At 47.0% G+C, this 24488-nt stretch overlaps 1 protein-coding gene across 5 annotated transcripts in view; it reads right to left on the reverse strand.

The window, feature by feature from the left end:
- Positions 1 to 23120, reverse strand: part of TSC22D3 (TSC22 domain family, member 3) — a 64038-nt gene extending 40918 nt beyond the window's left edge. Inside the window, exons 1-2 of one of the 5 annotated variants that reach the window (XM_011958728.1) lie at positions 22804 to 23120; positions 20895 to 21320 (exon numbers count right to left, since the gene is read on the reverse strand). In XM_011958728.1, coding sequence (XP_011814118.1) covers positions 20895 to 21214 — 320 coding nt within the window. In that variant the 5' untranslated portion in view covers positions 21215 to 21320; positions 22804 to 23120. Of the gene's footprint in view, positions 1 to 20894; positions 21779 to 22803 lie in introns of those variants that run through there. The other 4 variants (XM_011958729.1, XM_011958725.1, XM_011958727.1 and 1 more) reach the window with 4 other exon arrangements.
- Positions 23121 to 24488: the final 1368 nt, after the last annotated feature.

The following is a 24488-nucleotide window of genomic DNA, read 5'->3' on the forward strand; positions in this document are numbered from 1 at the left end:
TACAAGTGTGAGCCACTGCGCCTGGCTCACTATGGTGCAATTTCAAAGCTAGCTAGACATGATGTTTCTCCTACATTATCTCTTATTTTGGATTATCCATGCCACATGACCTATGTTACCCTAGCCATATGAAACTCAGTCATACTTGGATTTGGAATCCATGTGTGAATGGGTAATTTATTTTTGAAAAAAACTATCTTTATGCACTAGTTGGGCTGGTATTAAAGTGATCCTGCACCCCAGAGTTCCCAGAAACTAGCTAGAAGGTCGGTGGGGGGCAGCCTGCAATTTTGTGATTGCTGTGGATAATCCACAAAATGGGTAATGAATATAGGAATAGTCAAAACTCTACCCAGATACAAGAATGGGGCTATGTGGGTAGGCAGCTAGCAGCAGAGGCTACAATGAGTCGCTAGCACACAATTTAGTATCATTAAGGAACAAGCATGATCCTGGATGCTCTAAATATGAAAGAAGCTTGTAGGAACTATGAGGTCATCTTCCTTCTCTATTCCATGGTCATTGGCCACTAATGAAATCTTACACAGCTACAGTTTCCTGTAAAACAGCTAGCTCAGGGAGTTAGGGCAGGTGATTGGGTCCTCTGCAGTTCAGTTAACCCATTTATGACAGAGGTTGTGATGTTTTGTGTGTGTGTGTGAAAAATCAGACCTTGGCGATAACCTTGAGCAGTAGGACATAAATAACTCCCACAACCTTAGTGTTCCAATAATGGAACACCAGGCATAAATGGGTTAATTTTGCTCCTTTCCTAACCTGCTATCTTGTAAATGTGTGTCACTGATCAGAGGATGGATTGGGGTGACTGGCTAAGGGCAAAGGTTTTCATGTCACAATTTCAGCTGTTACAGAGGACAGAATGAAATCTCTGGTGGATAACTTGGACATTATCTAAAAGATGGAGAAATGAAAGCTAGTTCAAAGTTTTTTCTTTTTTTAAAAAAATGGATTTAGCTAATTTGGAAAATAAGACCGACAAGGGATGGGATAACTACAATTTAAGCATATTAAATTTATTGTGCATAGGAAAGCTGGAGGACAGAATTAGAAGGAATAATGTCAGAGAGCAGAAGTTGTTAAACACTGGAATGTATGACCAAAGGACTTTTTGGTATTTCCTTTCTTGGAGGTGTTTGAAGATCAACTGTCTCTGCTTGAGGCTTTTGCTAAAGACTGTTCAAGGGACTGGCCAACATAGGAAAGACACACAAGGCTCTCGAGGTGTAACCCAGCCAGAAGGCAGGAGACCAGACCCAGAACCTTCATCGCCTTTGTGTTTCCCTCCAGGGCTCGTCTTCGTGAAATCCACAAGGTGAGCCCTGGGAGGAAGCAGGACTAATAATCATGTTTTGTATCACAGGGAATGGAAAGAAGTGGACCAAACATGTTTACACACAGCCTATCATAAACTCCTGCTAGAAGTGGGAACCCTCTTGTATAGTCTGATTTTGTACATATTTCCCACCAATCTTATCCAAATCTGTCAGGAAATCAGAGCAAGTCCATGTGAAATTGCCACAGTGACATATTTCCTGTCCTTCTACTGTGGCTTTGTGCATTCAAAGAAATATTGTAACCTCTTGATTTGCTTCCTGGAAATACCTCCCTTAATTTGGGTTGAATAAAGCCCATGAACGATGCCAAGAAGAAATCAATGGAGGCTGGTGAGGACAGACCCACCAATTCTCCAGTGCCTATTTCCCCATGTCTGCCAGGAACATGGTAGAGACAGTGCCTTCAACCAAGGGAAAGGCCTGCTGCTAATCTGGAGTGTTGAGTGTCATGGGGCAGAGCAGGACACTGGGGATATAAAAATAGCAGGTTGCTATTACACTTGGAAGCAGGCTGTCAGAGGGGGACTTCAAGCTAGGTATACATGGAAAAGACCATCTCAAACCATACTATACGGCTCCTGTTACATATCCTCTGGCCCCTCTTGCCACACATCTGCTAACACACAGTGTAATAGCATGTCCTTGACTCCAGTTACTTGTCTACCACTTTCAAGATTTTTGCCGTATCTGAGTATTGTTATTTACTTAATATTTACTGTAAATTAACTTTAAGCAGATTCCTTTTTTTAAAAATGCCTCATCCTTAGAAATAATATTTTTTGAAATCATGGAGTGTATGTGTTAGCTATATATTCCCCCAATACATGTTAAATAAATAAATAGCTATAAAAATAGAAAAACAAAGTTAGTCCATGTACCACCTAAAATCATCTTGCACACCACCAGCATATGTTTACCACACTTGGGGAAACAGTGCTCTCTGTATAGTGCACACAGATGGTCCCCACCGCCAACAAGCACGGCTTTATTTCCTTCTCCAATGTAAAGCCGGCAGGGCTTTAGACTGCTCCAAATGGCCAGGATATGGTCCTGAGCCTGCCTCCCTCCCTCCTTCCTCTCAGGGCCAGGGCACTGGCCGTTATTATTTTTCTCCTTTCAGGTGACAGCCCCAGCCAAGGCTGGGGTTTGCAACAGAACACAGGGCCCTTATTCCTGGTCAAGTGTTCCTTCCCTCGAGCTATTTCCCTTGCCGAGAATTCCACACTAGACTTCACTCAACTCGGCCAGTGCCCTCTGTGGAGTGGACTTCCTCTGCTTTAGCCCCAGGGGCTGCATTGGCTGGAGTGCCCCATACCCACATCAGTGACCTGCCTGTCCACGCTGAGCTCACATACGCCCCTTGGAGCACGTGGTGCCCCCAGTTGGGAACTTGGTCTTCCCGGGGAAGCCAGGGGCCACTCCCCTCCTTCTAGAGTCTGCTCCCCGTGTTCAGGAGACAAAAGAGGCCTTCAGTGGAAACAGGAGAGGAGGGACCAAAGCATTCTGTGGGCAAGATGCGTGCTGATTTTGACGAAACAGACAGACAGTGTAACAGTCAGGGCCAACAAACAAGGGAAGTATGTAGATTGCCTTTGAGCTGAAGCAGCGTGTCCACCCTCTGGGAGTGCTTTAGAAGAGATTCTTGTAGCAGCTGGGAAGTTAACATCCTTCTGCGGCTTACAACTTATTTTGTTGTTGTTGTTTAACAAAGGATAATCATCCCTAATCCCTACCCCACTCCCAGGTCAAATGTGGGAGGTCTCAGGGTCTTTGGATACAAAGTCCTTACAGGAGTGGAACTGCTCTGAGGGAGGCAGGGCTGAGGCCAGGAGCTCCACCCACCCAGCCCACAGGTCTCTCCCGAACATCCATCACCCACTGGGAGATGCCTTCTAGTTAGGAGGAGCTTAGCTTGAAAATTCTCTGGTGAGGAAATACAAGCCAGGTGATCAACAAAACCCTACAAACTTTAAAAGAAACATATAGAATCTTATTTGCAACCTTGTTTCCATATGTAGCCCATATTTGGTGAGGGCTGTGGCACAATCTACCTCTCCTCTTTTTGTCCTCCACACACTCTCCCCCTCCCCTTCCCTCCCTCATATTCACCCTTGCCTCTGCTCTCATACCCCAAACTCTCTTCCCTTTCCCCCTTTCCCCTCCCCTTCCCACAGCCCCTAAGGTGCCAAGGAGGACCCTAAGGGTTCTTTGAAAACCATTGTCCTGAGGGAATTCTAAGATCCTCTCCCTTAGGAATCTATAATTGATTAACTTCCAGCCTGGGCAACATGTGAAACTCTGTCTCTACAAAAAAAACAAAGAAAAGAAAAGTTAGCCAGGTGTGGTGGTGCACAGTCCCAGCTACTGGGGAGGCTGCTTGAGCCCTGGAGGTGGAGGTTGCGGTGATCTAAGATTGCACCACTGTGCTCCAGCCTGGGTGACAAAGCAAAGACCCTGTCTCAAACAAACAAAAAACAACAACAAAAGATTAACTGAGTGGCCAGAAATCACCCAAGAAATTATTGTTGAAAGAATGAACAGAGCCAAGAAGAAGCAGGGCTAGCACGGAGGGAGGAGACTGTGCAGTAATGAGCACACTAGGACTGTGGGCAGGTGTCTGGACAGGTGGAGGAAGGTTCTTCGTCTACTCACTCTCACCATCACACTTTGCCCAGCAGTGTTAGATACTGGTGGTTATGTGGTTGGAGGAGCACATTGGAGATGATCTGTGATATAGGGAGCCCTGATATATCATGCCTAGCCTGGAAAGGCACTCTCTGGTTAGTGGAAGGTCACCTGCTATGGTTTAAGAGACTCTCACCATGTAATCCAGAGAGAGATGACTGATTTTGATGGAATTTTAATGCAGTGAAATGTACCAGATATCAACACCCACCAAGCAGATTGGCTTTTGGTAGCTCATCTGTGCATTATTTGGGGGAGAGTAGCTGTATATAGCAGCAGTCAGATTCTCAAAGGGACCTGCACTGAGTCATGCAACAGTGGGTCTGGTGAGAGTGGGGATTTACAAAGAAAGGAGGTTTTCAGAAAGAGGGCCAGACCAGTCTCTCTTTGTAGATTTGCTTTTTAAATCTGGACATCACTATCTGAAAATCCCTCACAATTCAATAGAGAATTTCTGCAAAGACACACGTAAAGAACTCAAGAAATGCATTCTGCATTCAGTGCTTGCATTTTGGGGCACATGGGATCACTGGGAGACATGTGGTTAAGGACCTTATTAACAACTGCACATTAATGACACCTCCAAACACCCAGATTTTTGTTACTAACCGGTTCCAAGCCCATCATCCTTGATTTTTATTGTTTTTCTTTTTGAGATGGAGTCTCGCTCTGTCGCACAGGCTGGAATGCAGTGGCGCAATCTCGGCTCACTGCAACCTCCGCCTCCTAGGTTCAAGTGATTCTCCTGCTTCAGCCTCCCGAGTAGCTGGGATTACAGGTACAGGCCACCACGCCTGGCTAGTTGTTGCATTTTCTTTTTTAGTAGAGACGGGTTTCACCATGCTGGCCAGGCTGGTCTCAAACTCCTGACCTCAGGTGATCCGCCCGCCTTGGCCGCCTAAAGTGCTGAAATTACAGGCGTGAGCCACTGTGCCCAGCCCATCCTTGAGTTTTGAAAATAGACCCTAATGTTCTGTTCAGCCGGGACCCCCTCCTGGGGTCATGACTCTTACCTATGTACTACCTTCTCATTCTCTTTCTTTTGTCTTGTTTATGTGAAGTCCCTCTCCCTGCAGAATACCATTCTGACATTCTGGGGTTCAGTGACTTACTCATTCAAGTTTCCATGCATCACATCCTCACATATCAAGACTTTAGAAACGTAGTCTTCCAGAATATCTGCGTTGAAAGAGACACTACAGACCATCCTGTCTCTCCCCTCTCCCATTTTGTAAGTAGGCAAAGCAGCCCACAGAAGGGCAGGAGTTACTTACTCAAGCTCAAGCATCAGATTGGTGGCAAAGTCTGGACTCGAACCCAAATCTTCTGGATCCAAATCTGACCCACTTTCTACCACCTCGAGCTGTAGCTCCTCCAGGAACTGTGCCTCCTCCCCAAGCTCTGGGTCCTCCCCGAGTTGGGGTTCCTCCACGAGCTGGGGCTCCTCCAGCCTTTCCACCTTCATCTCACAGCTGCCCAAGCCTTGATTACCTGGCTGGGGTTGCTTCCCTCCTTTCTTTTAGTAGAGCCCGCTCTCACGCTCTGGCTCTCTCCTCTCTTGCTTGCCTTCTCTCCCTTTCTCTGTAGCTGCCGGGTTAGGGCGGGACAACTGGAAACTCTAGGCTCAGAAGAAAAAGTGCTCAGGGAGCCTCAGGGCCAGCCTGGGCTGGCTCGGCTGTTGGGGCGGGAGGAAATTCACGGTCCTGAGTGTCTTCAGGAGCTCCCAGGCCCTGAGGGAAGACTGGAGCTCCTGGGGCAAGCGCTGCCCTCCGGATCTTCTGCCGAGACCGGGCCAGTTTCCTAAACTAACTCCCAGACTGAAAGGGAGGGCCGGATCCTCCGGGAGAGCCCAGACGGCGGCTCTGCCAGCCAGCCCCTGTGGTTGGAACTTTCAAAAAGGCCAATGTTTCAGCAACTGATTTCTTTTCCAACCCGAACAGCAGGGCTTTCTGTCCCCCTTGCATGACTGTGGCATGCAGCCCCAGCCTGAGCAGAAGCAAGATTCCAGGGCTGGGGCTTCATAACACCCAAACCATTGGTCAATTCCATTAAACAAAATCAAATTTAAAAAAAAATCACCATTTTTGGCATCAGGTGTACCCAAAGCTGGTCTCCTGGCATGGAGATGTTGTGTACCTACTGGGATGGGATGCTGCACAGCCGTCTAGAGACGAGAAGTCAGAAGATCATTGGATCAGAGAATCAGGAGACATGGTTTCCCTTTGCAGCTGGTCACTAATTGGCTGTTTGGTTTGGAGCAGGTACCCACACCACGTTGGGCCTCAGTTTCCTTATCTGTAATGGGAGAGGGTCAGGCAGATGGCTGAGAAAACTCCTACCAGTTCTGAGCCTCTGTATCTCCATCTAAGGTGCATGTGGAGGTACAAGGTGTGGTCACCAACCCTGAAAAGGGAGAGGCTCAGGAGCTTGAAGAGAATGTCCTTGGGCCCACTGTCCTCTGAGATCTTCCTCAGTTGCTAGCAATGCCAGTAGGGCACCTTCGTGCTTTCTGTAGGTTTTGAACTCTGGTAAAAATTTCAAAGTTCTCCACAGCTCCCCACTCTTCCCTCCCTGAAGAAAGGAAACCAGAAGTGTTCTCAGTCATTTATACCTGAGTGTGAATGAAGAAAGTTGAGAGAGCAAGCCTTGACAGGGAGAAAGCTTGCCAGGCTGGGTTTCAGGTGTCATCTGGCTCTGTGCAGAAAAGGGTATGTGAGTGACAGAGCAAGAAGAGGACTGGTGAGAGAAGGATTTCGTGAGAGAGGGAGGCAAGGCCAGTCAGATAAGGTTTTGTTCTGGTACCACATTTGACTTGGCTAATACTAATAAAGAGACACTCAGTGCTTTCTAGGAGCATCCTCTCACTTCACTTTCCCAACCACATCACCACCAATTTCTAGTGAAGGAAACTGAGGTCTAGAGAGATTGTCAGTTGCCAAGGTCACAGTCAGTCAGTTGTTGTCTATTAGACGCAAAGCACCTGTGCTTCATGATCGCATACTGGCTAATGTCCTCTGCTCCTTGGTGGCCTCTCTAGGGCCTTGTGAGAGCAGAGAAGCCCATCCTAGCTCCCCACAAGGGCTAGAACTTCTTGCCCCTCTGAAAGAGGGACAGAGAAAAACAGAGTGGGACCCCACCTCTCTAGGATCCTGGCTCCCCAGGACTGGGCTCCTGCTCAAAGGCCCTGGGGCACACCTTGCAGCTAATACTAGAATATACCAGGAAAGCCTACCACATTTAAAGAGGAGACGGAGGACATAGAATTTTGGAGACATGGCCACTGCTGGGGGTCAATTTCAAGTGCAATTTTCACTCATTAGTTCTTTCTTCTCTTCACTGACCTCCATCCTGTACACCTGGCAAGTGATGAGCTCTTCACAGTCTTTCTGATCCTGATTTTCAGCTGATGAGCCATTATGACCCTTAGAGAGTCACTCGCCTAAATCAAGGCTGCCTGATCTTAGCAGTGAGAAAATTTCCCTGCTCCTATCTGACAGGGCTTCAGTGAGCCGGAGGAGCTTCAAAATCCACATCTTAGGGCATTAGCAATGACTGGGTTCATTTTGCCTTTCCACTACTGATTTTTGGGCAAGAACCACTCACAGCGGGGCACTTGCAGTGCCCCATGTCTTTACATGATGAATTTTCTTTTGTGGATTTTCTAATTCTGGGTGAAGTCCCCTTAGCCTGTGTTCTCCCGACTTCCTGCACTTTTCCTTCATTACCATCAATTGTAATGATGTTGTTATTTGTGTAATTACTATTTGATGTCTGTCTCCGCCACCAAATTGTAAGTTTCCTGTGGCAGGGATCCTGCATGGTTTGTTGTTTGCCACTGTACTCCTTGTATTTAATTTAATTTAATTTAATTTGTATCGCCTATGTCTAATTTTGTTTGTGTGCATGAAGAGGAAAACATTCTCCTCTGCAACAAGTACTTGGAGTGGGCAGCCTTACTCCAATGCCCCCAGCAGAGGAGTGTGCTCTAAAATTGTTAAAATGTAAAAGATAGGGGACCCCCTTGAGACTAATTTATCCAGGAGACAAGAGAGCTGAAGGATGCTACAAGGGGCCCTACCAGCTCCTCAGTCCATTCTCCCACACTTTTCCAGTTACAGGAGAATGTATGCTAGTTTTACTGACTTACCTCCAGTGGAAATTTCATTGACATTTTTATTACAAAAGTATTTTCATGAAAACACCTTCACCTTTCACACATACACTTTCTTTTTTCTTATAAGCACCTGCTCCTAACCCCTTTGCTTTCCCCACCTGTCTGTCCACTTCTGGCCATGGTCCTTATAAAACCAGGACTCTCACACTTTTATCCAATTCTTTATCACTACTGTCATCACCTTCCCCATATGTATAAATTACATACAACATCCTTTGGTAATTCTGTCCAGCTCCTCTGAATGCTTGTAGTCAGGAAGTTCTTTCTGTTATCTAATTTCAATTCTTTATGCTACAATGTAGGCCTGTTTCCTCTTGTTCTCTTCCCAGTGTGGATGGGAAACAGCTAGTCACCATTTCTGAGTTGCGACTTTTCTTGTATTTGCTTTAAAAAAAAAAAAAAAAAAACCTGCACATGTACTTTTCTTTCTTTCTTTCTTTCTTTTTTTTTTCTGAGATGGGGTCTTGCTCTTGTTTCCCAGGCTGGAGTGCAATGGCACAATCTTGGATCACTGCAACCTCTGCGTCCCCAGTTCAAGCGAATCTCCTGCCTCAGACTCCCAAGTGTCTGGGATTACAGGTGCCCACCACCACACCCAGCTAATTTTTGTAGTTTTAGTAGAGATGGGGTTTCTCCATGTTGGCCAGGCTGGTCTTGAACTCCTGACCTCATGATCCACCTGCCTTGGCCTCCCAAAGTGCTAGGATTACAGGCGTTAGCCACCGCGCCCGGACTGTACTTTTCTTATATTTGAAGATTGACCTCTCTTCTTGCTCTCTACCACCTTCCACCCCACCCTTAAACTTCTCGTAGATCAATAATCTTAGTTCCTTTCGCTTTGCCCCACAGGTCCCTAGAGTCCCATGTTTGTCTCCTGTTGGCTAAATAAGTCCTGTTGGCCTTTTCCTGACACTTCACAATCAGATTCCCTTGGATCACACTGGGCTGTTAGCTATCACCTGCTTTGCCATTGTGGAGGGCATACCCACCATTTGAGAGAGGGGCTACCTCTCTCAAATGAACACTCCTTGGGGCCCCTTGATCAATTTATTTGTCCTTCCCAGAAGAAAGTCTAGCCTCCCTCCCCTTCTTCATTCAGGCTGTTTTTCAGCCTGGATAAATATCTGATATTTGCAGCCCAGAAAATTTACACCTTGGGCCCCAGAAAAGTGCAGCCTGAAGCTCTGTGCCCCACTGCCTCTGTACAATGAGAAGCATTCATGACTCAGAAGGAAGCCCGCAAAGGGAAAAGAAAACCCAGACAACCCCCCGTTTCTTTTTCCTTTACAGTAAATAATTTACAAAAACAAATTTTCCTTCCCACAGGCTATACCCACTTTATCACTTGTCCCCAGGGCTAGCCTTTACACATTTCCATACTGTCATGGACTATTTTTAGCAAAGGATGACATTAAATACTAGTTACCCCATGAGCTTCAAACTCATCTCTTCCTCTTGTCAGAAAATTGTCAGTCCTCCCCTTTGGGACCTGCTGGCTACTCATGGCCTAGAGATATTTCCAGGGGTGTGAGAACTACCTGCATGGTATGGCTTCAGGGGTTCCTCAGAAAGTCTTCTATCTGAAAATATCACCTTTGGCCTGGGTCTGATTATTAGAATTTCAGTGCTAGAGACTCATTTCTTTAGCTCAAATGTAACTTCTCCAGGAAGGCTTTTCTGACCCTTTGTTATACTCTTTGACAGAAGTCTATTCCTTTTCTCTCTTGGCATCTAGTTTGTAACTATACTTCTCATTAGCGTGACTATCTGGTTAATGCCTGTCTCCCCCACTCCGTTGACTACTCTATGACAGCTTTCGTGTGTTTTCCATTATATCCCCAGTACCTGCCACCGAGTCTGGCACATGAAAGTGTGCAATAAATATTTGTTATTGACTGAAGCTATTCATGAACTTAAATATGAATTCTCCAGAGTACTGGTGGGAAAGGATGTGGGCACAGGTGTGTGCAAGACACTAACCTGGGGAGAGGGTCCCAGAGAGTGAGGATGGAACGTTGACCATGAACAACACCTTTTTTCTCCAGTTTACCTGAGACTGCTTCCTTTTGCCACCCTGGTTCTGTCTCCCTTCCTGTCAGCTTGAGGCTTCTTACCTTTCTCAACCCTACCCTGGGGCTTTCATTTATAGGGTATCTGGGAAGCGGGTTTGACCAAGGTGCAAACAAAGTTAAAATGCCACCCTGCAGGGCCATCAGCAACTTTTTTTCCAGAGATACTTGGGTGGATTGTCTATATATTCTCGTGGTAGCACCTAGACACACCCCGGCTTCTGTTACCCACCTCAGAAGGGACCTCATGGAGACCGAAGCCAGAGATGCACAGATAGGAAGTCACAGCCCCCAGGCTCCTCTGCTGCCCACCCTCGACTGCACCCCTTGGTTCTACCCTGCTCGACTCTCCTTGTTCTGCTGGGCTTTCTCCAGGATAAAGAGGAGGTGCCTCCCTACTCCTAGGCCCCGAAGGCCTGTGCCTCCCCAGGGCTAGCCCAGGTTGCCAAGGACAGGGTGCTAGGGTCCGGCTTGCCCTGTGTCAGAGAGGGGCATTGAGGGGAGGGCCAGAGTGGGCCTTTCTCTCCTGTTCCTGAATCAATGGTGACCCTGGCTTCCAGCCTGGAAGGAATCAAAAGTGTCCCCACCCCAGGCCAGCCCCTTCCTACTCAAGAGCCCTGCTGGACTAGCGAGGTTCTCCTCCCTTCTCCTAATCTGAAAGCCCTGCCGCTTTCCATCGTGCCAAAGCCAACCCATTCTTTGAGGCCCTGCTGGAAGCTGCCGCCATAAAGAGACTCTCCCTTCCTAGTTTGCTTTGGCACCATCCAAGCTCCAGACCTGCGGACCCCGGGAGCAGTAAGCTTAAGGCCTTTCCCTTAAGGAGCAGGAGGCTGGACCAGGTTTGCAGAAGCCTGCGGTCACACCAGTGCTTTGTTCTCCACTAAACTTGGGTGCAGCTGCTCCACTCCTACTTGCTATACCCTCAGCTCCTCAGGGCCCTAGTCCTAGCCTCTGACGTCTCCTGTGTCCTCTACAGTGATTAACAGGATAGGCATTCAATAAATGCCCAGTCGGTACTCAATACATAGCAGGCCCTTGGTCAATAAATGATGGATTGATTAATTGAAGTACTTGGTTGCTTTGGTACAAGGCCAAATGAGGTGCTGCCATCATTCATTTATCTGTGCACCTGGGCAGGCAGATTATGTTGCCTTAAAACTGAGCAGTTCTTATTATTTATTTCTTTGTTTTGTTTTCTTTGTTTCTTTTTCTTTTTTACTGCTATAGCCTATGAACCAAAAGGGCAGAGGGGATAGGGAGAAGAAAGGGGCTGGAAGCCTGGGAGGAAAGGCTTTTCCCACAAAGGAAAATTCTGCATCCGCATCTCAGGTCCCCTAATTTTCACTGGATTCTGTGATCTGGGGGGCTAGGGGTGCCAAGCTCTTCTGAGCCCTGAGATGGTAGTCTTGAGCTTGTTCAAGAACTTATGATTCAGCTTTGGATGCAAATCATGCCTGCCGGTAATTCCCACACCACCTTTTTGACTTTGTTTCCCTATTTCTCCTCTCTTTCTTGGAGTGGAGAGTAGTGTCACCACCTACTCATGACCTGTGAACCATTTACCTGATGGCAACACATGTGAGACAGACTGGGGCAAAGACAAAGGAAGAGAAGAAGAAGCGCTATTGGTTTAGTCACAAACCTTGAGCTAGTGGAATATTAGATTGACGGGGATATTCTGTGCTGTAGATAGTCACATTTGTTATTAGAGAAATCTGTCATAGAATCTGGCAATATTGACTTCACTGGGGGCTCAGTTCCACTAAGCTGGTAATGTAATTTTCTGAATAGGCCAGGCAGAGAGCTAAGAATCATTGTGAATTCAGGTCAACCTGGGGATTTTGAGGCTTCATGGAGCATGGACTGGAAATTGGCTCTTAAAAGGCCTTCCTTTAAACAGCTCCTCCACCTTCTGGTAAACCCCCTCCAGCTTCCGGTAAACCCTTTCACCTGGTGTCAGTCAGCCTGGAATTTCTACTCCCCACCCCCCACAACTCCCCCTACCCCAGCCCACCCAATAGTTTCTGAACCAACAAGCAGATACAAAAGGAAGAGGGACTTCTGTGACCTGTTCTGGGGCCTCTCCATGCACCACGCAGTTTCTTTAGCAGTGCATTATCAGGTGATAGTAGGTTCTTCCCTGCCACCTCCAAAATGCCTCAAGCCAAACTAAGTCCACTCCAGCTTGCCTGTCTGCTTACATTTACTGCTGAGTGTGGGGCCGGGTCAGGCTTTGCGGCCTGGCATTTGTCTCTGAGCAGACTGCTTGCCTGACACTGGGGAGAGTAGGCTTTTCCTTGGGAAGTATGATGAGCTTGACTTGGACCCCCAGCAGGCTTCCAAATGCCTGGCCCCAGGGAAGCCTACCACTGAGCAAGCAGAAGTGTGATGCCTCAGTAACCTGGCTCTGTTACATAAGACATGCTAGTTATGAGTCAGGGCCCTCAGGCTGGCCTAGGCCCAGCCTAGTCTGGGAGTGAGGCTAAACGGCAGCACTGAAGGAGGGGTGTCTTGGGAGTGGGGTAAGCCAGGAAGGAGCTGCTGGAGTTGCTTCCTTTCCTCTCACTTCTCACCCCCTTCTTCCTTAGGGATAGCTCTAGCCAATCAACAGCCTAGATAGCATGGAGTGGGAATCGTGGCCAGACCCCTAAGCTGTGAACAGCTGCTCTCCATCTCCCCTGAAGAGAAGATCAGAGGAAGTGGGTTGAATACTCAAGGCTATTCTGTGAGTAAAGTCTTCCTTCCAGGAAGGATGGGGAAGGTCCCTGTGGTGCACTGTCCATAGGCAGGGGCCCGATTTCTGGCTGGACCTATTTGAGGAAAGTGGCTTCCAGGAGAGGAAGGCCAATGGTGAGCCTGGGTCATCAGTGATCCAACCTGCTTCCAGCTCTTGTTTTCCCTTGGGCTAGTGTCTGTACAATGGGAAGCTTCCCATCCAGTCTTCTGTGCTGGCTGGGATCTTACTGCCTCTTACACAGTTTCCAGAAGGGCCACAGCTACTTTGGGGCAGGAATTTTCAGCTAGAAGGTACAAGTGAACTTACCTTGCCTACTGATAAAATTCCCTCCTGCCTGGAATAGCATCGAGAAAAGCTTGTTTTCTGCTCTCACAGATCGCATCCTAGCCCCACTCCAACTCTAGTTAAGCTGGATTTCAGCATGGTAGACAGTGGCCTCCAAAAGATATTTTTTCCCTGACCTGACTCTTCATCAAACCTAGGTTGCCCTGAAACTGGGATCTAGCCTTCTGGCCTTCATGGGGCTCCTTCTAGCCCAGGGGATTCCGTGGAGGGCCTTCTCTGCCAAAGCTGTGGTGCTACAGCAATGCCCTAACCCTTGTTCCATTATTGCAGACTTTGGGACAACACAGTATGTTCTGGGCCATTATTGCTCTCTTTATTTAAAAGGAAATTTCATCTTTCTGACCCCTGTGGTCATGGAATGCTCTCCCTTGAGTTCACTGAGCACACAAAATACCCCATCAAATGAACCCATGTTTTAGTATCAACTTAGCACATTGGTTTTTCCAGGGCTCAAGAGGCTATTGCACGACACCAACCAATTGGTTATGTAAACCCAGCCAGCCATGGCAGATTATGACTTTACAGTTATCTTTAGGGATGGCTTACATAAGAAGAAGAGAAAGTTCAGGTAGGAGCAGAATCACGATGAGCCAACAGCGCAACACCACCACCAGGTGCAGACATGGCCAACCTCATTCCTCCCAACCAACCCACCAGTTGGGGGCAAGAATTCTGCAGGGTTCCATCACCCAGGATACCTAGAGGTCTTGGCAGTCTTGGCTAGATACATCCTTCTCCATTTTACCCAGACTCCCTGGTCTTCAGGACCTGATCTGGAAAGGAACCAACCCTCTACCTGGAATGGAGAGCTTGTTGGTTTATCTGCAAGTGCAAATATAAGCAGGAGTGTTAACCTTCTCTTCAGGCAGGGAAGAAAACTAAGGTCACCCTGGAAAGCATTATTTACTGAGGTGTGGACTCAGTACATAATAGTCCACTTCTGGCAAAAACTGAGGAGTAGATGAAATTCAAGCTCTGTGCTTCCCACCTTTCTTTAAGAGCATGAACTTTCCAAACAGATCTTTTGAACTCTCGTGCTGTCCAGGCCCCATGCTGTAACAGCCCAAGCTAGGCCTTTCATGGACTCCAGCTCCATCTCTCTACCTCTCTCCTCCAAACTTGGCTTTGCCACATTCCAGTCCCTCAGGACCCTATTCCCAGTGAGCTGTCACCATGACCGGAGGTCTGATAAACAAATCCATACAAAGTAGTTAATGGCAAGTAATGGTGTCACATGTTACTCTTTTAAAAGGTACGCTAGACCTTGGCCATTCATGAGAGATACACACTAAAATTTTGCCAGTCTCCAACTCATGGATGCAATCTCTAAAGCATGTCATTTCTCCCATAAAACGTCTATTTCCAGGTAGCACCATCACTTTGCTAAACTTTGTAGCTTTCTTTTCATTGTAATCAGTAGCACCAGCAGCTGGCTTAGAGAGGGAGCATTCTCCTCAAGGAATGCCCTAAGACATTTGCTCATTTTATGACAAGTTCCTACGTATGTGTGGACTACAAGAAGCAGACCACAAAACTGTGTTGAAAAGTAGGTGCTGGGCAATGCCACTTCTAGGTACATACCCCAAATAATTAAAAGCAGAGACTTGAACAGATACTTGTACACCAGTGTTCATAGCAACATTCTTCATAATAGCCAAAAGAGGGAAGCAACCTAAGTGTCCACTGACAGATGAATGGATAAGGCAAAGAGGTATATCCATACAATGGAATTTTATTCAGCCATAAAAAGAATGAAGTACTGATACATGCTACAACATGGATGAAGTTTAAAACATACTGAGTGAAAGAAGCCAGGCATAAAATATTGTATGATTCCATTTATCTGAAATATCTAAATAGGCAAATCCACAGAGACGGAAAGTAGAATGGAGGTTACCAGAGGGTAGTGGGAGGGGGAAATGGGGAAATGGGGAGTTATTGTTTAATGGGTACAGAGTTTTTGTTTGGGATGATGACAGCATTTTGGGAATGACAATGGTTGCAGAACATTGTTAATGTACCTAATGCCACTGAATCATACACTTAGAAATGGTTAAAATGGCAAATTTTATGTTATATATATTTTACCACTATATATATGTACTACGTACAATATATACATATAATACATCTCTCTCTTTCTCTTTCTCACAGACACACACACACACACAAAGTAGAAGTGGGGTAGGGCACCAGGCTCACTCATTGGTAAAAGGACTGGTCGCCACATACTAGCCTCCTAACACATGCGATTCACATCTGTGCCTCAGCAAAAAGACAGTTTCTTACAAGTCTGAGTTCTCATGAAGTATCCAAACCATGAATGTTAAGTTTGCAAATGCATTTGTGCTTTTAATGGAGAATGTCCCTTAATCCAAGAATGCCTATTCTTTGTCAGACCACTAGGCACTCAGGAAATAGTTATTTTAAATTACTTTGGGCTATGAAAGGACTTTTGAAGCTTGATACCAAAAGCAAAAATCACAAAGGCAAAGAATGACAGGCTTAACCACACAGAAACCCAAAACCGCTCTACAGCAAGTAACTCCATCCTCAAAATCAAATGGTAAATTAGTTGACAATGGGTTGCAATCTCTAATACAGGGTTTCTCACAGTGTGGTCTACATACCAGCGGTGCTCTGGGAGAGGAATTTTAGATGGTACATGGACAGAGAACTGAATCTTAAATACTATGAACTTAGGCACTTTACTGCAGCAGGCAGCCACTCAAATCACGCCGTGTGAGTGGCCACCACCTCAGAAGCCAGGTCCAGGAATATGCATTATGAAATTACTTGTTCTGAGACTCACTTAGAGAAGCACAAATAATTTTTTGCACAATTTTTTCTTGAAAACCTGATCTCCGAATCTTTATCCTTCCCCTTTGTTACTATATTAATAGGAGTATTAAATGAATTAGCACACATAAAGCAATTAGAAATGTTTGCTATTTTTATCATTTTCTGAGCATTTATGTGTGGGAACCAGTTGGGGCCAGGTCAGAAGCTTAAAGGTAGAATCCTAGGGTTTTTAGAGCCGGAAGGGAAATCGGATTCAGAGTATTTCAGATCACAGTAGCCAGGTATGCTCTGGGATCAAAGGTAGAATAGAGCTGATTAAGAGGTTTTGGGTAAAATCTTAGAAAAAAGTTTGAGGTTACAGCGACAACAATCACAACAAATACTGCCAAAACTCTTGTTTCAGGTTGTTATACCTTACAGGTCAGAAAAATTAAAGATGGCTCTTCAAATGTCAACTTGGGAAGATTTTTCATATGCTACGTTTAAATTGGAAACTTCTGCTGTTTGCCCAGAATATTCTATCTCCCTCCTAAGTTTTCCAGTATTAGAAACATATTCAAATGACAAGGGGGAGTCCCCTAACAATAGGGTGACCAACCATCCCAGTTTCCCTAGAACTGTTCCAGTTTGAGCATAGGCAGTCTGTAACCCAGGACTGGAATGGTTGGTTTCCCTACCTAATAAGGACATTTTGACCATTTGGAAAGGTTCTGAGCTCACATTTACCTCTGCTTCATAAGACAATTCTGAAGTGTTCCAAGAATTTCTTTAGCATTAGTTTAGTTACTGAGTGTTCTTAACAATTCTTTCTTCATAGACAATTCATGCTCTGCTCTTCATTGTGAGGCATTGGGCAAGATACCTAATTTTTTCCAAGCCTCAGTTTCCTTCTTTATAAAATGAAAATGGGTGATAATAGTACCCATTTGGTCCGGCGCAGTGGCTCACGCCTGTAATCCCAGCATTTTGGGAGGCCGAGGCTGGTGGATCATTTGAGATCAGGAGTTCAAGACCAACCTGACTAATATGTTGAAACTCCATCTTTACTAAAAATACAAAAGTTAGCCGAGTGTGGTGGCATGTGCCTGTAGTCCCAGCTACTGAGGAGGCTGAGACAGGAGAATTGCTTGAACCCAGGAGGTGGAGATTGCAGTGAGCTGAGATCGTGCCACTGCACTCCAGCCTGGGCAACAGAGTAAGACTCCGTCTCAAAATAAATAAATAAATAAATAAATAAACAAACAAACCCATACCATAGAGTTGATGTAAATATTAAATAAGATTATGCAGATACATTGTCAATGTTCAAGAAGTGTTAGTTATTAATCTATTATGGTTATTAGTTACATAATACAAGATTGAAGGGATGGTGTTTAAAATACACTTTTTCCCCAACCCAATGGTGTACAGGTACCATTTACATACCAATAGGCTGCATGCCCATTCTCACTGATTCATATGTATATACACAATACTATCAGGACTTCCACCAGGCTAGGAGAGTTACTGCGTGTGGTTAAAAGGAAGGAAAACAACTTTTAAACATTAATAAGAATTTTCTAGCACAGTATAAAGTTGTGAAATCTTTACAAGGGACCACGTCAATATTTAAGTAGTCATCCAACTAAAGAAACCTTTATTGAATATCGGCTGTATAACTAAAAGCCAAGGGAAAACCAAGCAAGTAAAATACAGGCCTGCCCTCAAATTGCTTATACTTTTGTGTTCCAAGGAAACCAAGAACGAAGCTGGGAGCCAAGGACAGGTCAAAGCAGACAAACCAGATGTAAATCAAGAATGTGCCCTGCCCCTTTCTTCCTAAGAATATAGGAGGCCTCTCGGCAGAGGAATGGACTGCAGGAGGAGGGGTGGGGAGACTAGCTTCTCCAGCAAGAGAGGCCTTGAAAGTTGACAAAGGAAAAAAGCACCCAACAGGAACCTGAAATGTCAAATCATTAAATTGAATAGAAGTAAAAACGATGACTGAAGTATGATGATAGAAACCCAGGAAATTTAATGAAATAACAAGGGAAATGTCCACTTAGGAGAAGGCTGTCCACCCCACTTATTGGAGAAGCCCCATGACTAGCAATAATGGTCTTCTAGTTTGCTAATGGAGCATGTCATACTGGGCAAAACCTAAACCGAATTCAGAATCCCCAGTCTCTAAGGTCCCAGTTGTCAAGGAAAACAAGAGGGGATCAGTGGCTCATGCCTGTGATCCCGGCACTTTGGGAGGCTGAGGTGGGCGGATCGCTTGAGCCCAGGAGTTTGAGACAAGCCTGCGCAACATGGCAAGATCCCGTCTCTGTAAAAAAAAAAAAAAAAAAAAAAATACAAAAATTAGCTGGGTATGGTGGTATGTGCCTGTAGTCCCAGCTACCTGGGAGGCTGAAGTGGGAGGATCGATGGAGCCCAGGAGTTTGAGGCTGCAGTGAACTGTGATCACGCAACTGCACTCCAGCCTGGGTGACAGAGTGAGACCTTATCTCAGGAAAAAAAAGAAAAAAAAAAAGGCAAGAGATTGCTTTGTCCTCTTAGAACTATAAGACTGTTACCACAGGACCCTGTTACTCCCCAGCCTTAGCAAAGCCTGAGAGCTTACTGGTTAGCTCCTCAGTGGTTCTGAACGCTGACTGAGTTGCTCTGATCGAAGGAGGCAGGGTGCTCACATACATTTTTCCTACAATTTGTGCTTCTCCCTCAACCAATACCTATAACGCCACCCCTCTACATCTCCACCCTGTAGCATTTCCAGGCTTTGCCAAAAACCAAGGGTCACTAAACTCGTATTCGTGGAGTAGATGACAAAGGAGGTATTCCCTTTCCAGAAACCCAAACAACCAGGATGCTCCCGACGTGTGGCACAAGTAAACACTTTGATCTCAGGCTTTTAGCCTCACACTTCCCTCACCCAGGTTTGATCCTCCTAGGCCCAGAACCAGAGGAAGCGTCCCCTCTCACACTTCCCTAAAGCCTGGAGTGGCAGTTTCTCTCCCAGTTGAACAAATGCAAATGCTACAAGCGCTCTTTCCAGGTTTTTCTACTATCCCTCCCCTGCTGCCACTCTCCAACAGAGACAGGCGGGATCCTTAGGAGCCTGTTAGGGCTTTCGATCCGCAGGATTTCAGCATCTGTGGGCTGAATACACTTGTAGTAATCTTTCACCAGAAATGAAGATTCCCTCAAAACCTTTCTGTCTGCAGCCTGGTTTATTTTATTTTATTATTTAAAAAAAAAAATCAGCCTGGTTTAATTTAGACAATGAGATAATTTGATGCCTAAAGTGAAATAATAGATGAGAAAGGGCTTCAATGGTGTCGAAAATTCCCGAGGAATACGACTTGTTATAATAACACTAACGAGGTTAGCAGCCCTGCTTGTCTTGCCCAGAACCACTGGGGCTGGGCTGAGGGGGAGGCGACGGTGGATTTGTCTTGGGGCAAGGGAGGCAAACCTGCTCTTAGCATTAAGTGAGGATAGCGCCTGTCTTTCTCGATTGCTTTAAAAATTTCCTATTTGAGCCTGTTTGCATTCCAAATATTTTGTAGGTGCTCAGAATTTCTTATCACTTTGGGCGCATCACCTGCCTACAACCTAGAATCTCAGAGCTAAAAGGAACCTTAGAGAGACTAGAGCCGTCAGGCGACTTGCTCAGGCTCATACAAAGAGGTGAAGTCATAACTTGTACTACAACCCAGGTCTCCCATAGTAGCGATGTCTTTCTTTTACATAACCTGTGTTGTTGAGCAAGAATAAATCCTCCCTTATACACTCACACACACATGCTGGTGCCCTATCCTGATGGCGCTAAGGACACTAAATCCATGGCTGGGTTTCCTGATGTTGTCTGCCCTGCCTCTAAATTGCCTCAGTTGCTCCCAGAGACTAGTTCTTGCCAGAGTGTCTCAAACTGAAGGACAGCAGCCGCCTTGGGTCTTCCCATTGTGTTTTTCCCTCCCTTGTCCTCCCCTTGCCTGCCCAGCAGGATTTCTAGAAAGCATGACGGGTACTCCAACACACGCTTGCAATGACATGGATTCGTCCGCCGTCCTGCCACACATAGTTCTTGAGGCACTCAAGGTGTCCTAGGGTGCTCTCTGGGGTTGCGCTTAGCTTACATTTGAAATTGAAGGCTGTGATCCATGGAGAAAGCGAATCCCTCCCATCCAGAGGCTCAAGAAATTCTCACAAGTCTCTGATTTTTAAAAATTTTCCCCTCCCCCTCTCCCACCACCAACAGTTTAATTTGTCTTGACATTCTGCTTGCCCTCACTGTCAGTCAGGGCCACTCAGTAATTTTAAAGCCCTTGCAGTTTCAATCTGCGTTTGCAAATTTAGAGATGGGCTTTGGAGAAGGGTAGAACTTGGAACTCAAGAAGACCCCATGGCAGAATCTCCAAAGGGGCTATGGAAATGTATGCATTTGAGGAGGGGGTACTTCAGCTACCTCCAAACCATCTAGTGTCTGCCCACCTTCTAGGCCCCAGCGTCCCCATCAGAAAGCCTTTACAGGCACCTTTCAGAATAGGGCTTGCACCTGCCAGGCCTCCCCTCAGCTCCACGGTACTCCAGACAACCTCAAGGTGCAATCACTGCAGCCTGTGAGTCAGACCTCCCCAGTACCCCTCGTGAACTTCCTAGTTGCCCCTTTTGTCAGAGGTGAGGGTGCAGCAGAGGCTGGTGCGAGCAAGGACTGAGTTCCGGCCGTGTGCCGAGCCACCCACCTGTGGAAGAAGAGCAGGATGGAGAGCATCGTCTGGTCGATGTTGCGGTTGCAGATGCCCTCGTTGATCAGGTAGCAGGGGTCACGCAGCACCGGCTCTAGGGAATCCTGCCGCATTATGCTGTTGAGCTTGTCGGTATTGAGGTTCTCAAAGACCAGCTTTTCCTGCAGCTGCCGAAAGTTGCTCACTGTAGGGCTGCCCGGGTTGTTGTTCTCCCCGCTGTTGCCTCGCTGGAGTCCGCTCCGGTGGGCCAGGTCCAGGCAGCAGTTGCAGCAGTCGAGGCCGACAGGTGAGCGGCAGTCGAGCTTGGACTGGGCCATTTTCTCAGGCTCGGAGGTCGCCTGGCCTGCGAGGTCAGGGGCGGCTGGCAGGTGCGCGCCCGCCGGGCTGGCCTGAGGGGACTCCAGGGTGCCTGGAAAAGACAAGCTGTGAGGAAAAGAGTTGGAAATTAGTGCCTAAAGCCAGCCACCCTCGGCTCGGCCCCCTTCTGGCTGTACTGCTCCGGGTGCGAATAGAAACAGCTGGACAAACAGCTCTGAGCGGATCCTTCGGGCTCACTTCCTCCTCTTCCTCCTTCTCCTCCCCCTCTTCTTGAGGCCAGGGCCGCCCCCCTGAGGTGCCACACGCGGCCCCAGCGCAGTCCCAAGTTTCCCAAGTGTGAGCGGGGATTGGGGCGGACCTGTGGAGGCAGGAAGGGCGGGCAGCAGGGCAGAGGGGGAGCCGGGGCGCGCCCTTGCTCCCTCCCTCCTTTGCTCCCTCCGTCCTCGGTTTGCAGGCTCTCCGGTTCTCGGGCTCCCCTGGGCTGTGACGGCTGAGCGGTAGCAGGAGCCGAGAGCGAGTGAGCTAGTGAGCGATCTGCACACACGAGAGTCAGCACTGGGATACGACAGCATGTAAATTACCCTAGAGGGGCCGGCGGAGGACGCTCCTCCGCCGCTTCTCCGGCGGGCTGGCGGGGGCCCCGAGCGGGCTGGATCCTGCCTCTCCACCCCTCGCCCCGCCCCCCCGCACCCTCGTGCCCTGGCACCCACGCTGCCGCTCGCACCCTCGCCCGCGCTCCTGGGAGCCGGCCGGGCTCTCACTCTCTCGGCGAGCCGGACGCTTCGGTTCAGGCTCTTTCAGCGCTCATGGCGCATCCTCCGCCAGAAATACGCACGCAGCCCACCCGGGCTGCCGTGCCCCCCTAGTGGCCTGGTCTCACGGGGCTCGAGCTCAGTGTGAGGGCAAACGTCTCTAGTCTCACCTCGAATGGGTCCCCCTACAGAAGAGACGACGCCCTCGAGAGCCCCAAGTGTTGTAGCCTTAAATCGCCGCCCTCCAACAGTGCCCCCCCCCCGCTTTTTTGAGGGGGCGGCATGTAAGGAGAGCGGTTGCCTCTGTAGAGAGACAGTGCCAGGCACACATCAGGAGTACCCAATAAATGCCGTAAACAAAACTCACAGAAGCACGCTCAAACTCTCCTCAGTTTCTCTTTCTGCTTACTTAACGATATCGTCACCTCCTTTCCCCGGCTCTCTGTGTCCTCTCTTCCCTGAACCCCTCAGAGGCAGTCCCTTTCCCAGCTTCCCTCTGCCCCTTCGCCGTCTCTCCTCAATCCTCCCCTTCCTTCTCTCTGCTCTTCTGCTCCCGCTCATTTCACTATTTCCCTTATTTTTTCTCTTTTCTTTTTTTCTTTAACCATTTCCTCTACTTTCCCCCCATTTCCATTCTTTTACCTTTCTTTCCTTGTTTCTTTTCTCCTTTTTCTCTATTTCCCCATTTCCCCTTTCCTCTTTTTCTCTTCCCCCACGCCATTTCCCTTATTTTATTTTCCCCTCATTTCTTACTTCAGCACCCCTCTTTTTCCTCACTTCACTTACCTTCTCCTATTTCTTCAAATTTGTTCTCCTTCTCGTTTTCTGAACCTCACCTGCCACCTTAGTTGATCTCCGTCTGTCGTTACCCTTTCAATAGATGTAGCGATTGCATGTTCACAGGCCTGAGGGGCGTACTCCAGCTCTGTAAGATGGAGGGATGTTCGGGCTGGGCAAGTGGGTTTCCAGGGTGTTTCAGGACTCAGAGACTTGGAATACTTTAAATGTATAGGATTAAATAATTATTAGTGCCTGAAAAAATTAACTTTTCATGATGTTCAGTTTTCACATAAAACTGACTTACATTTCAGTCAGTACTCCCCACCCCCCATCGGCTCCTTCATTCACAAGTCCGGCCTTTGAAATAGAGCAGTATATACTGCCATCTATTGCCCAAGACATTGAACGTTCTCTGCCTGCGTCACAGAAGCTCGGAGAGGCACCAGAGGCGCCTCCTGGTGGAACCCACTGTGCGTTGGTTCTAAGAACAGCAGGGAAGAAGCGTAGGAGGCGGAGCTCCTACAATGAGAGCTCCGTGGCCAAGCTAATAGGCAGGAACACGCTCCTACACTAAGAGAGCTCCAGCTAATAGGCAGGAACACCAATCAGGGCCAGAGCCGCCCTTTTTTCTAGTGGAGCTTCACTTGGCCTGAGTCCCTCCAAATCTATGGAGATTGGACTTCCATAGATTTGAAACTTCCTCCAGATACCACAAACATCAGCCCTGTGATTAAGAGCAAAGAGTGGCCAACTACTGTAACTCTTATTCCCAAGGCCCCGTGGGTCCTATATGTGCCCTGCAATTTGGGGAAAATGGAGGTGGGGTTGTGGTCTCTATGCTGTAGCAGCCAGAAAGTCAGAAAAAGGCTGTACCTCTCGCTTTTGACAGGATCCCAAGGTCAGAGGTGAAAGAGGTGCTGGGGGTCACTGACCATACCTGCAAAACTGAGAGTATGGTCCTTTTGTTCTAACAGACTGCTGAGGAGTCTCTATTTCTCCTCTCAAAAGCAAACCCTTTAGATGTATTAATTTCCCTTTTTCTTCTTCACTTTTTTTTTTTATGTTCTTGGGTAAAAGCCAGAGGAGGTAGTAGAATATGAAATTTCATCTGCATTGTGTATACTTATAGTCTACTAAATTTTTTTTTAATTACAGTGTTTATGTTTTTCCTCTTGTTTATAATTATTTCATGTTAAACGTTATAACAAAATATATTAGATCCATAAATGTTTATTTAAGTTGTGTTTCGTGAACTGCGGGACTTTTATTTCTATATTTGCCTGAGTCCTCTTATCTTTGTGCATAACCTTGGGATGAGGCCCTGGTAGAAGTATTTCCTTCTTGGCATTTGGCACCATTAAACTCAAGAGTCTGTCCCCTTGACATTTCCCTTGTTGTAGTCCTTGCTCTCAAGCAGTATTGTTAATAATTCAGTACAGCTTTCCATACTGTATCCAGGTTGATCAAGAGTAAATATAATTGAGATATAAAAAACTAGATAGTTCAGAGATAGAGTTCAGGAGCTGGTATGTATTTGCATACAAGTCCAGCTTGTACTGATATATTGCATACCTCCTCTGGGGAAGGCTGACTGGGCAGGGCCACCTTGGCTCCTTTCTGTGAAGCCTTGCTTTGCTGACATATATTGTGCTGGATGGAGAGACTCCAAGCAGCAAGACGTTCTTGCATAAACTCAGAAAGCGGGGGGTGGGGGACCACTTCCAGATAGAGCTGGTAGCTT

Source organism: Colobus angolensis, unplaced genomic scaffold (genome assembly GCF_000951035.1).
Source record: "Colobus angolensis palliatus isolate OR3802 unplaced genomic scaffold, Cang.pa_1.0 Scaffold472, whole genome shotgun sequence".
Classification (NCBI taxonomy): Eukaryota; Metazoa; Chordata; class Mammalia; order Primates; family Cercopithecidae; genus Colobus; species Colobus angolensis.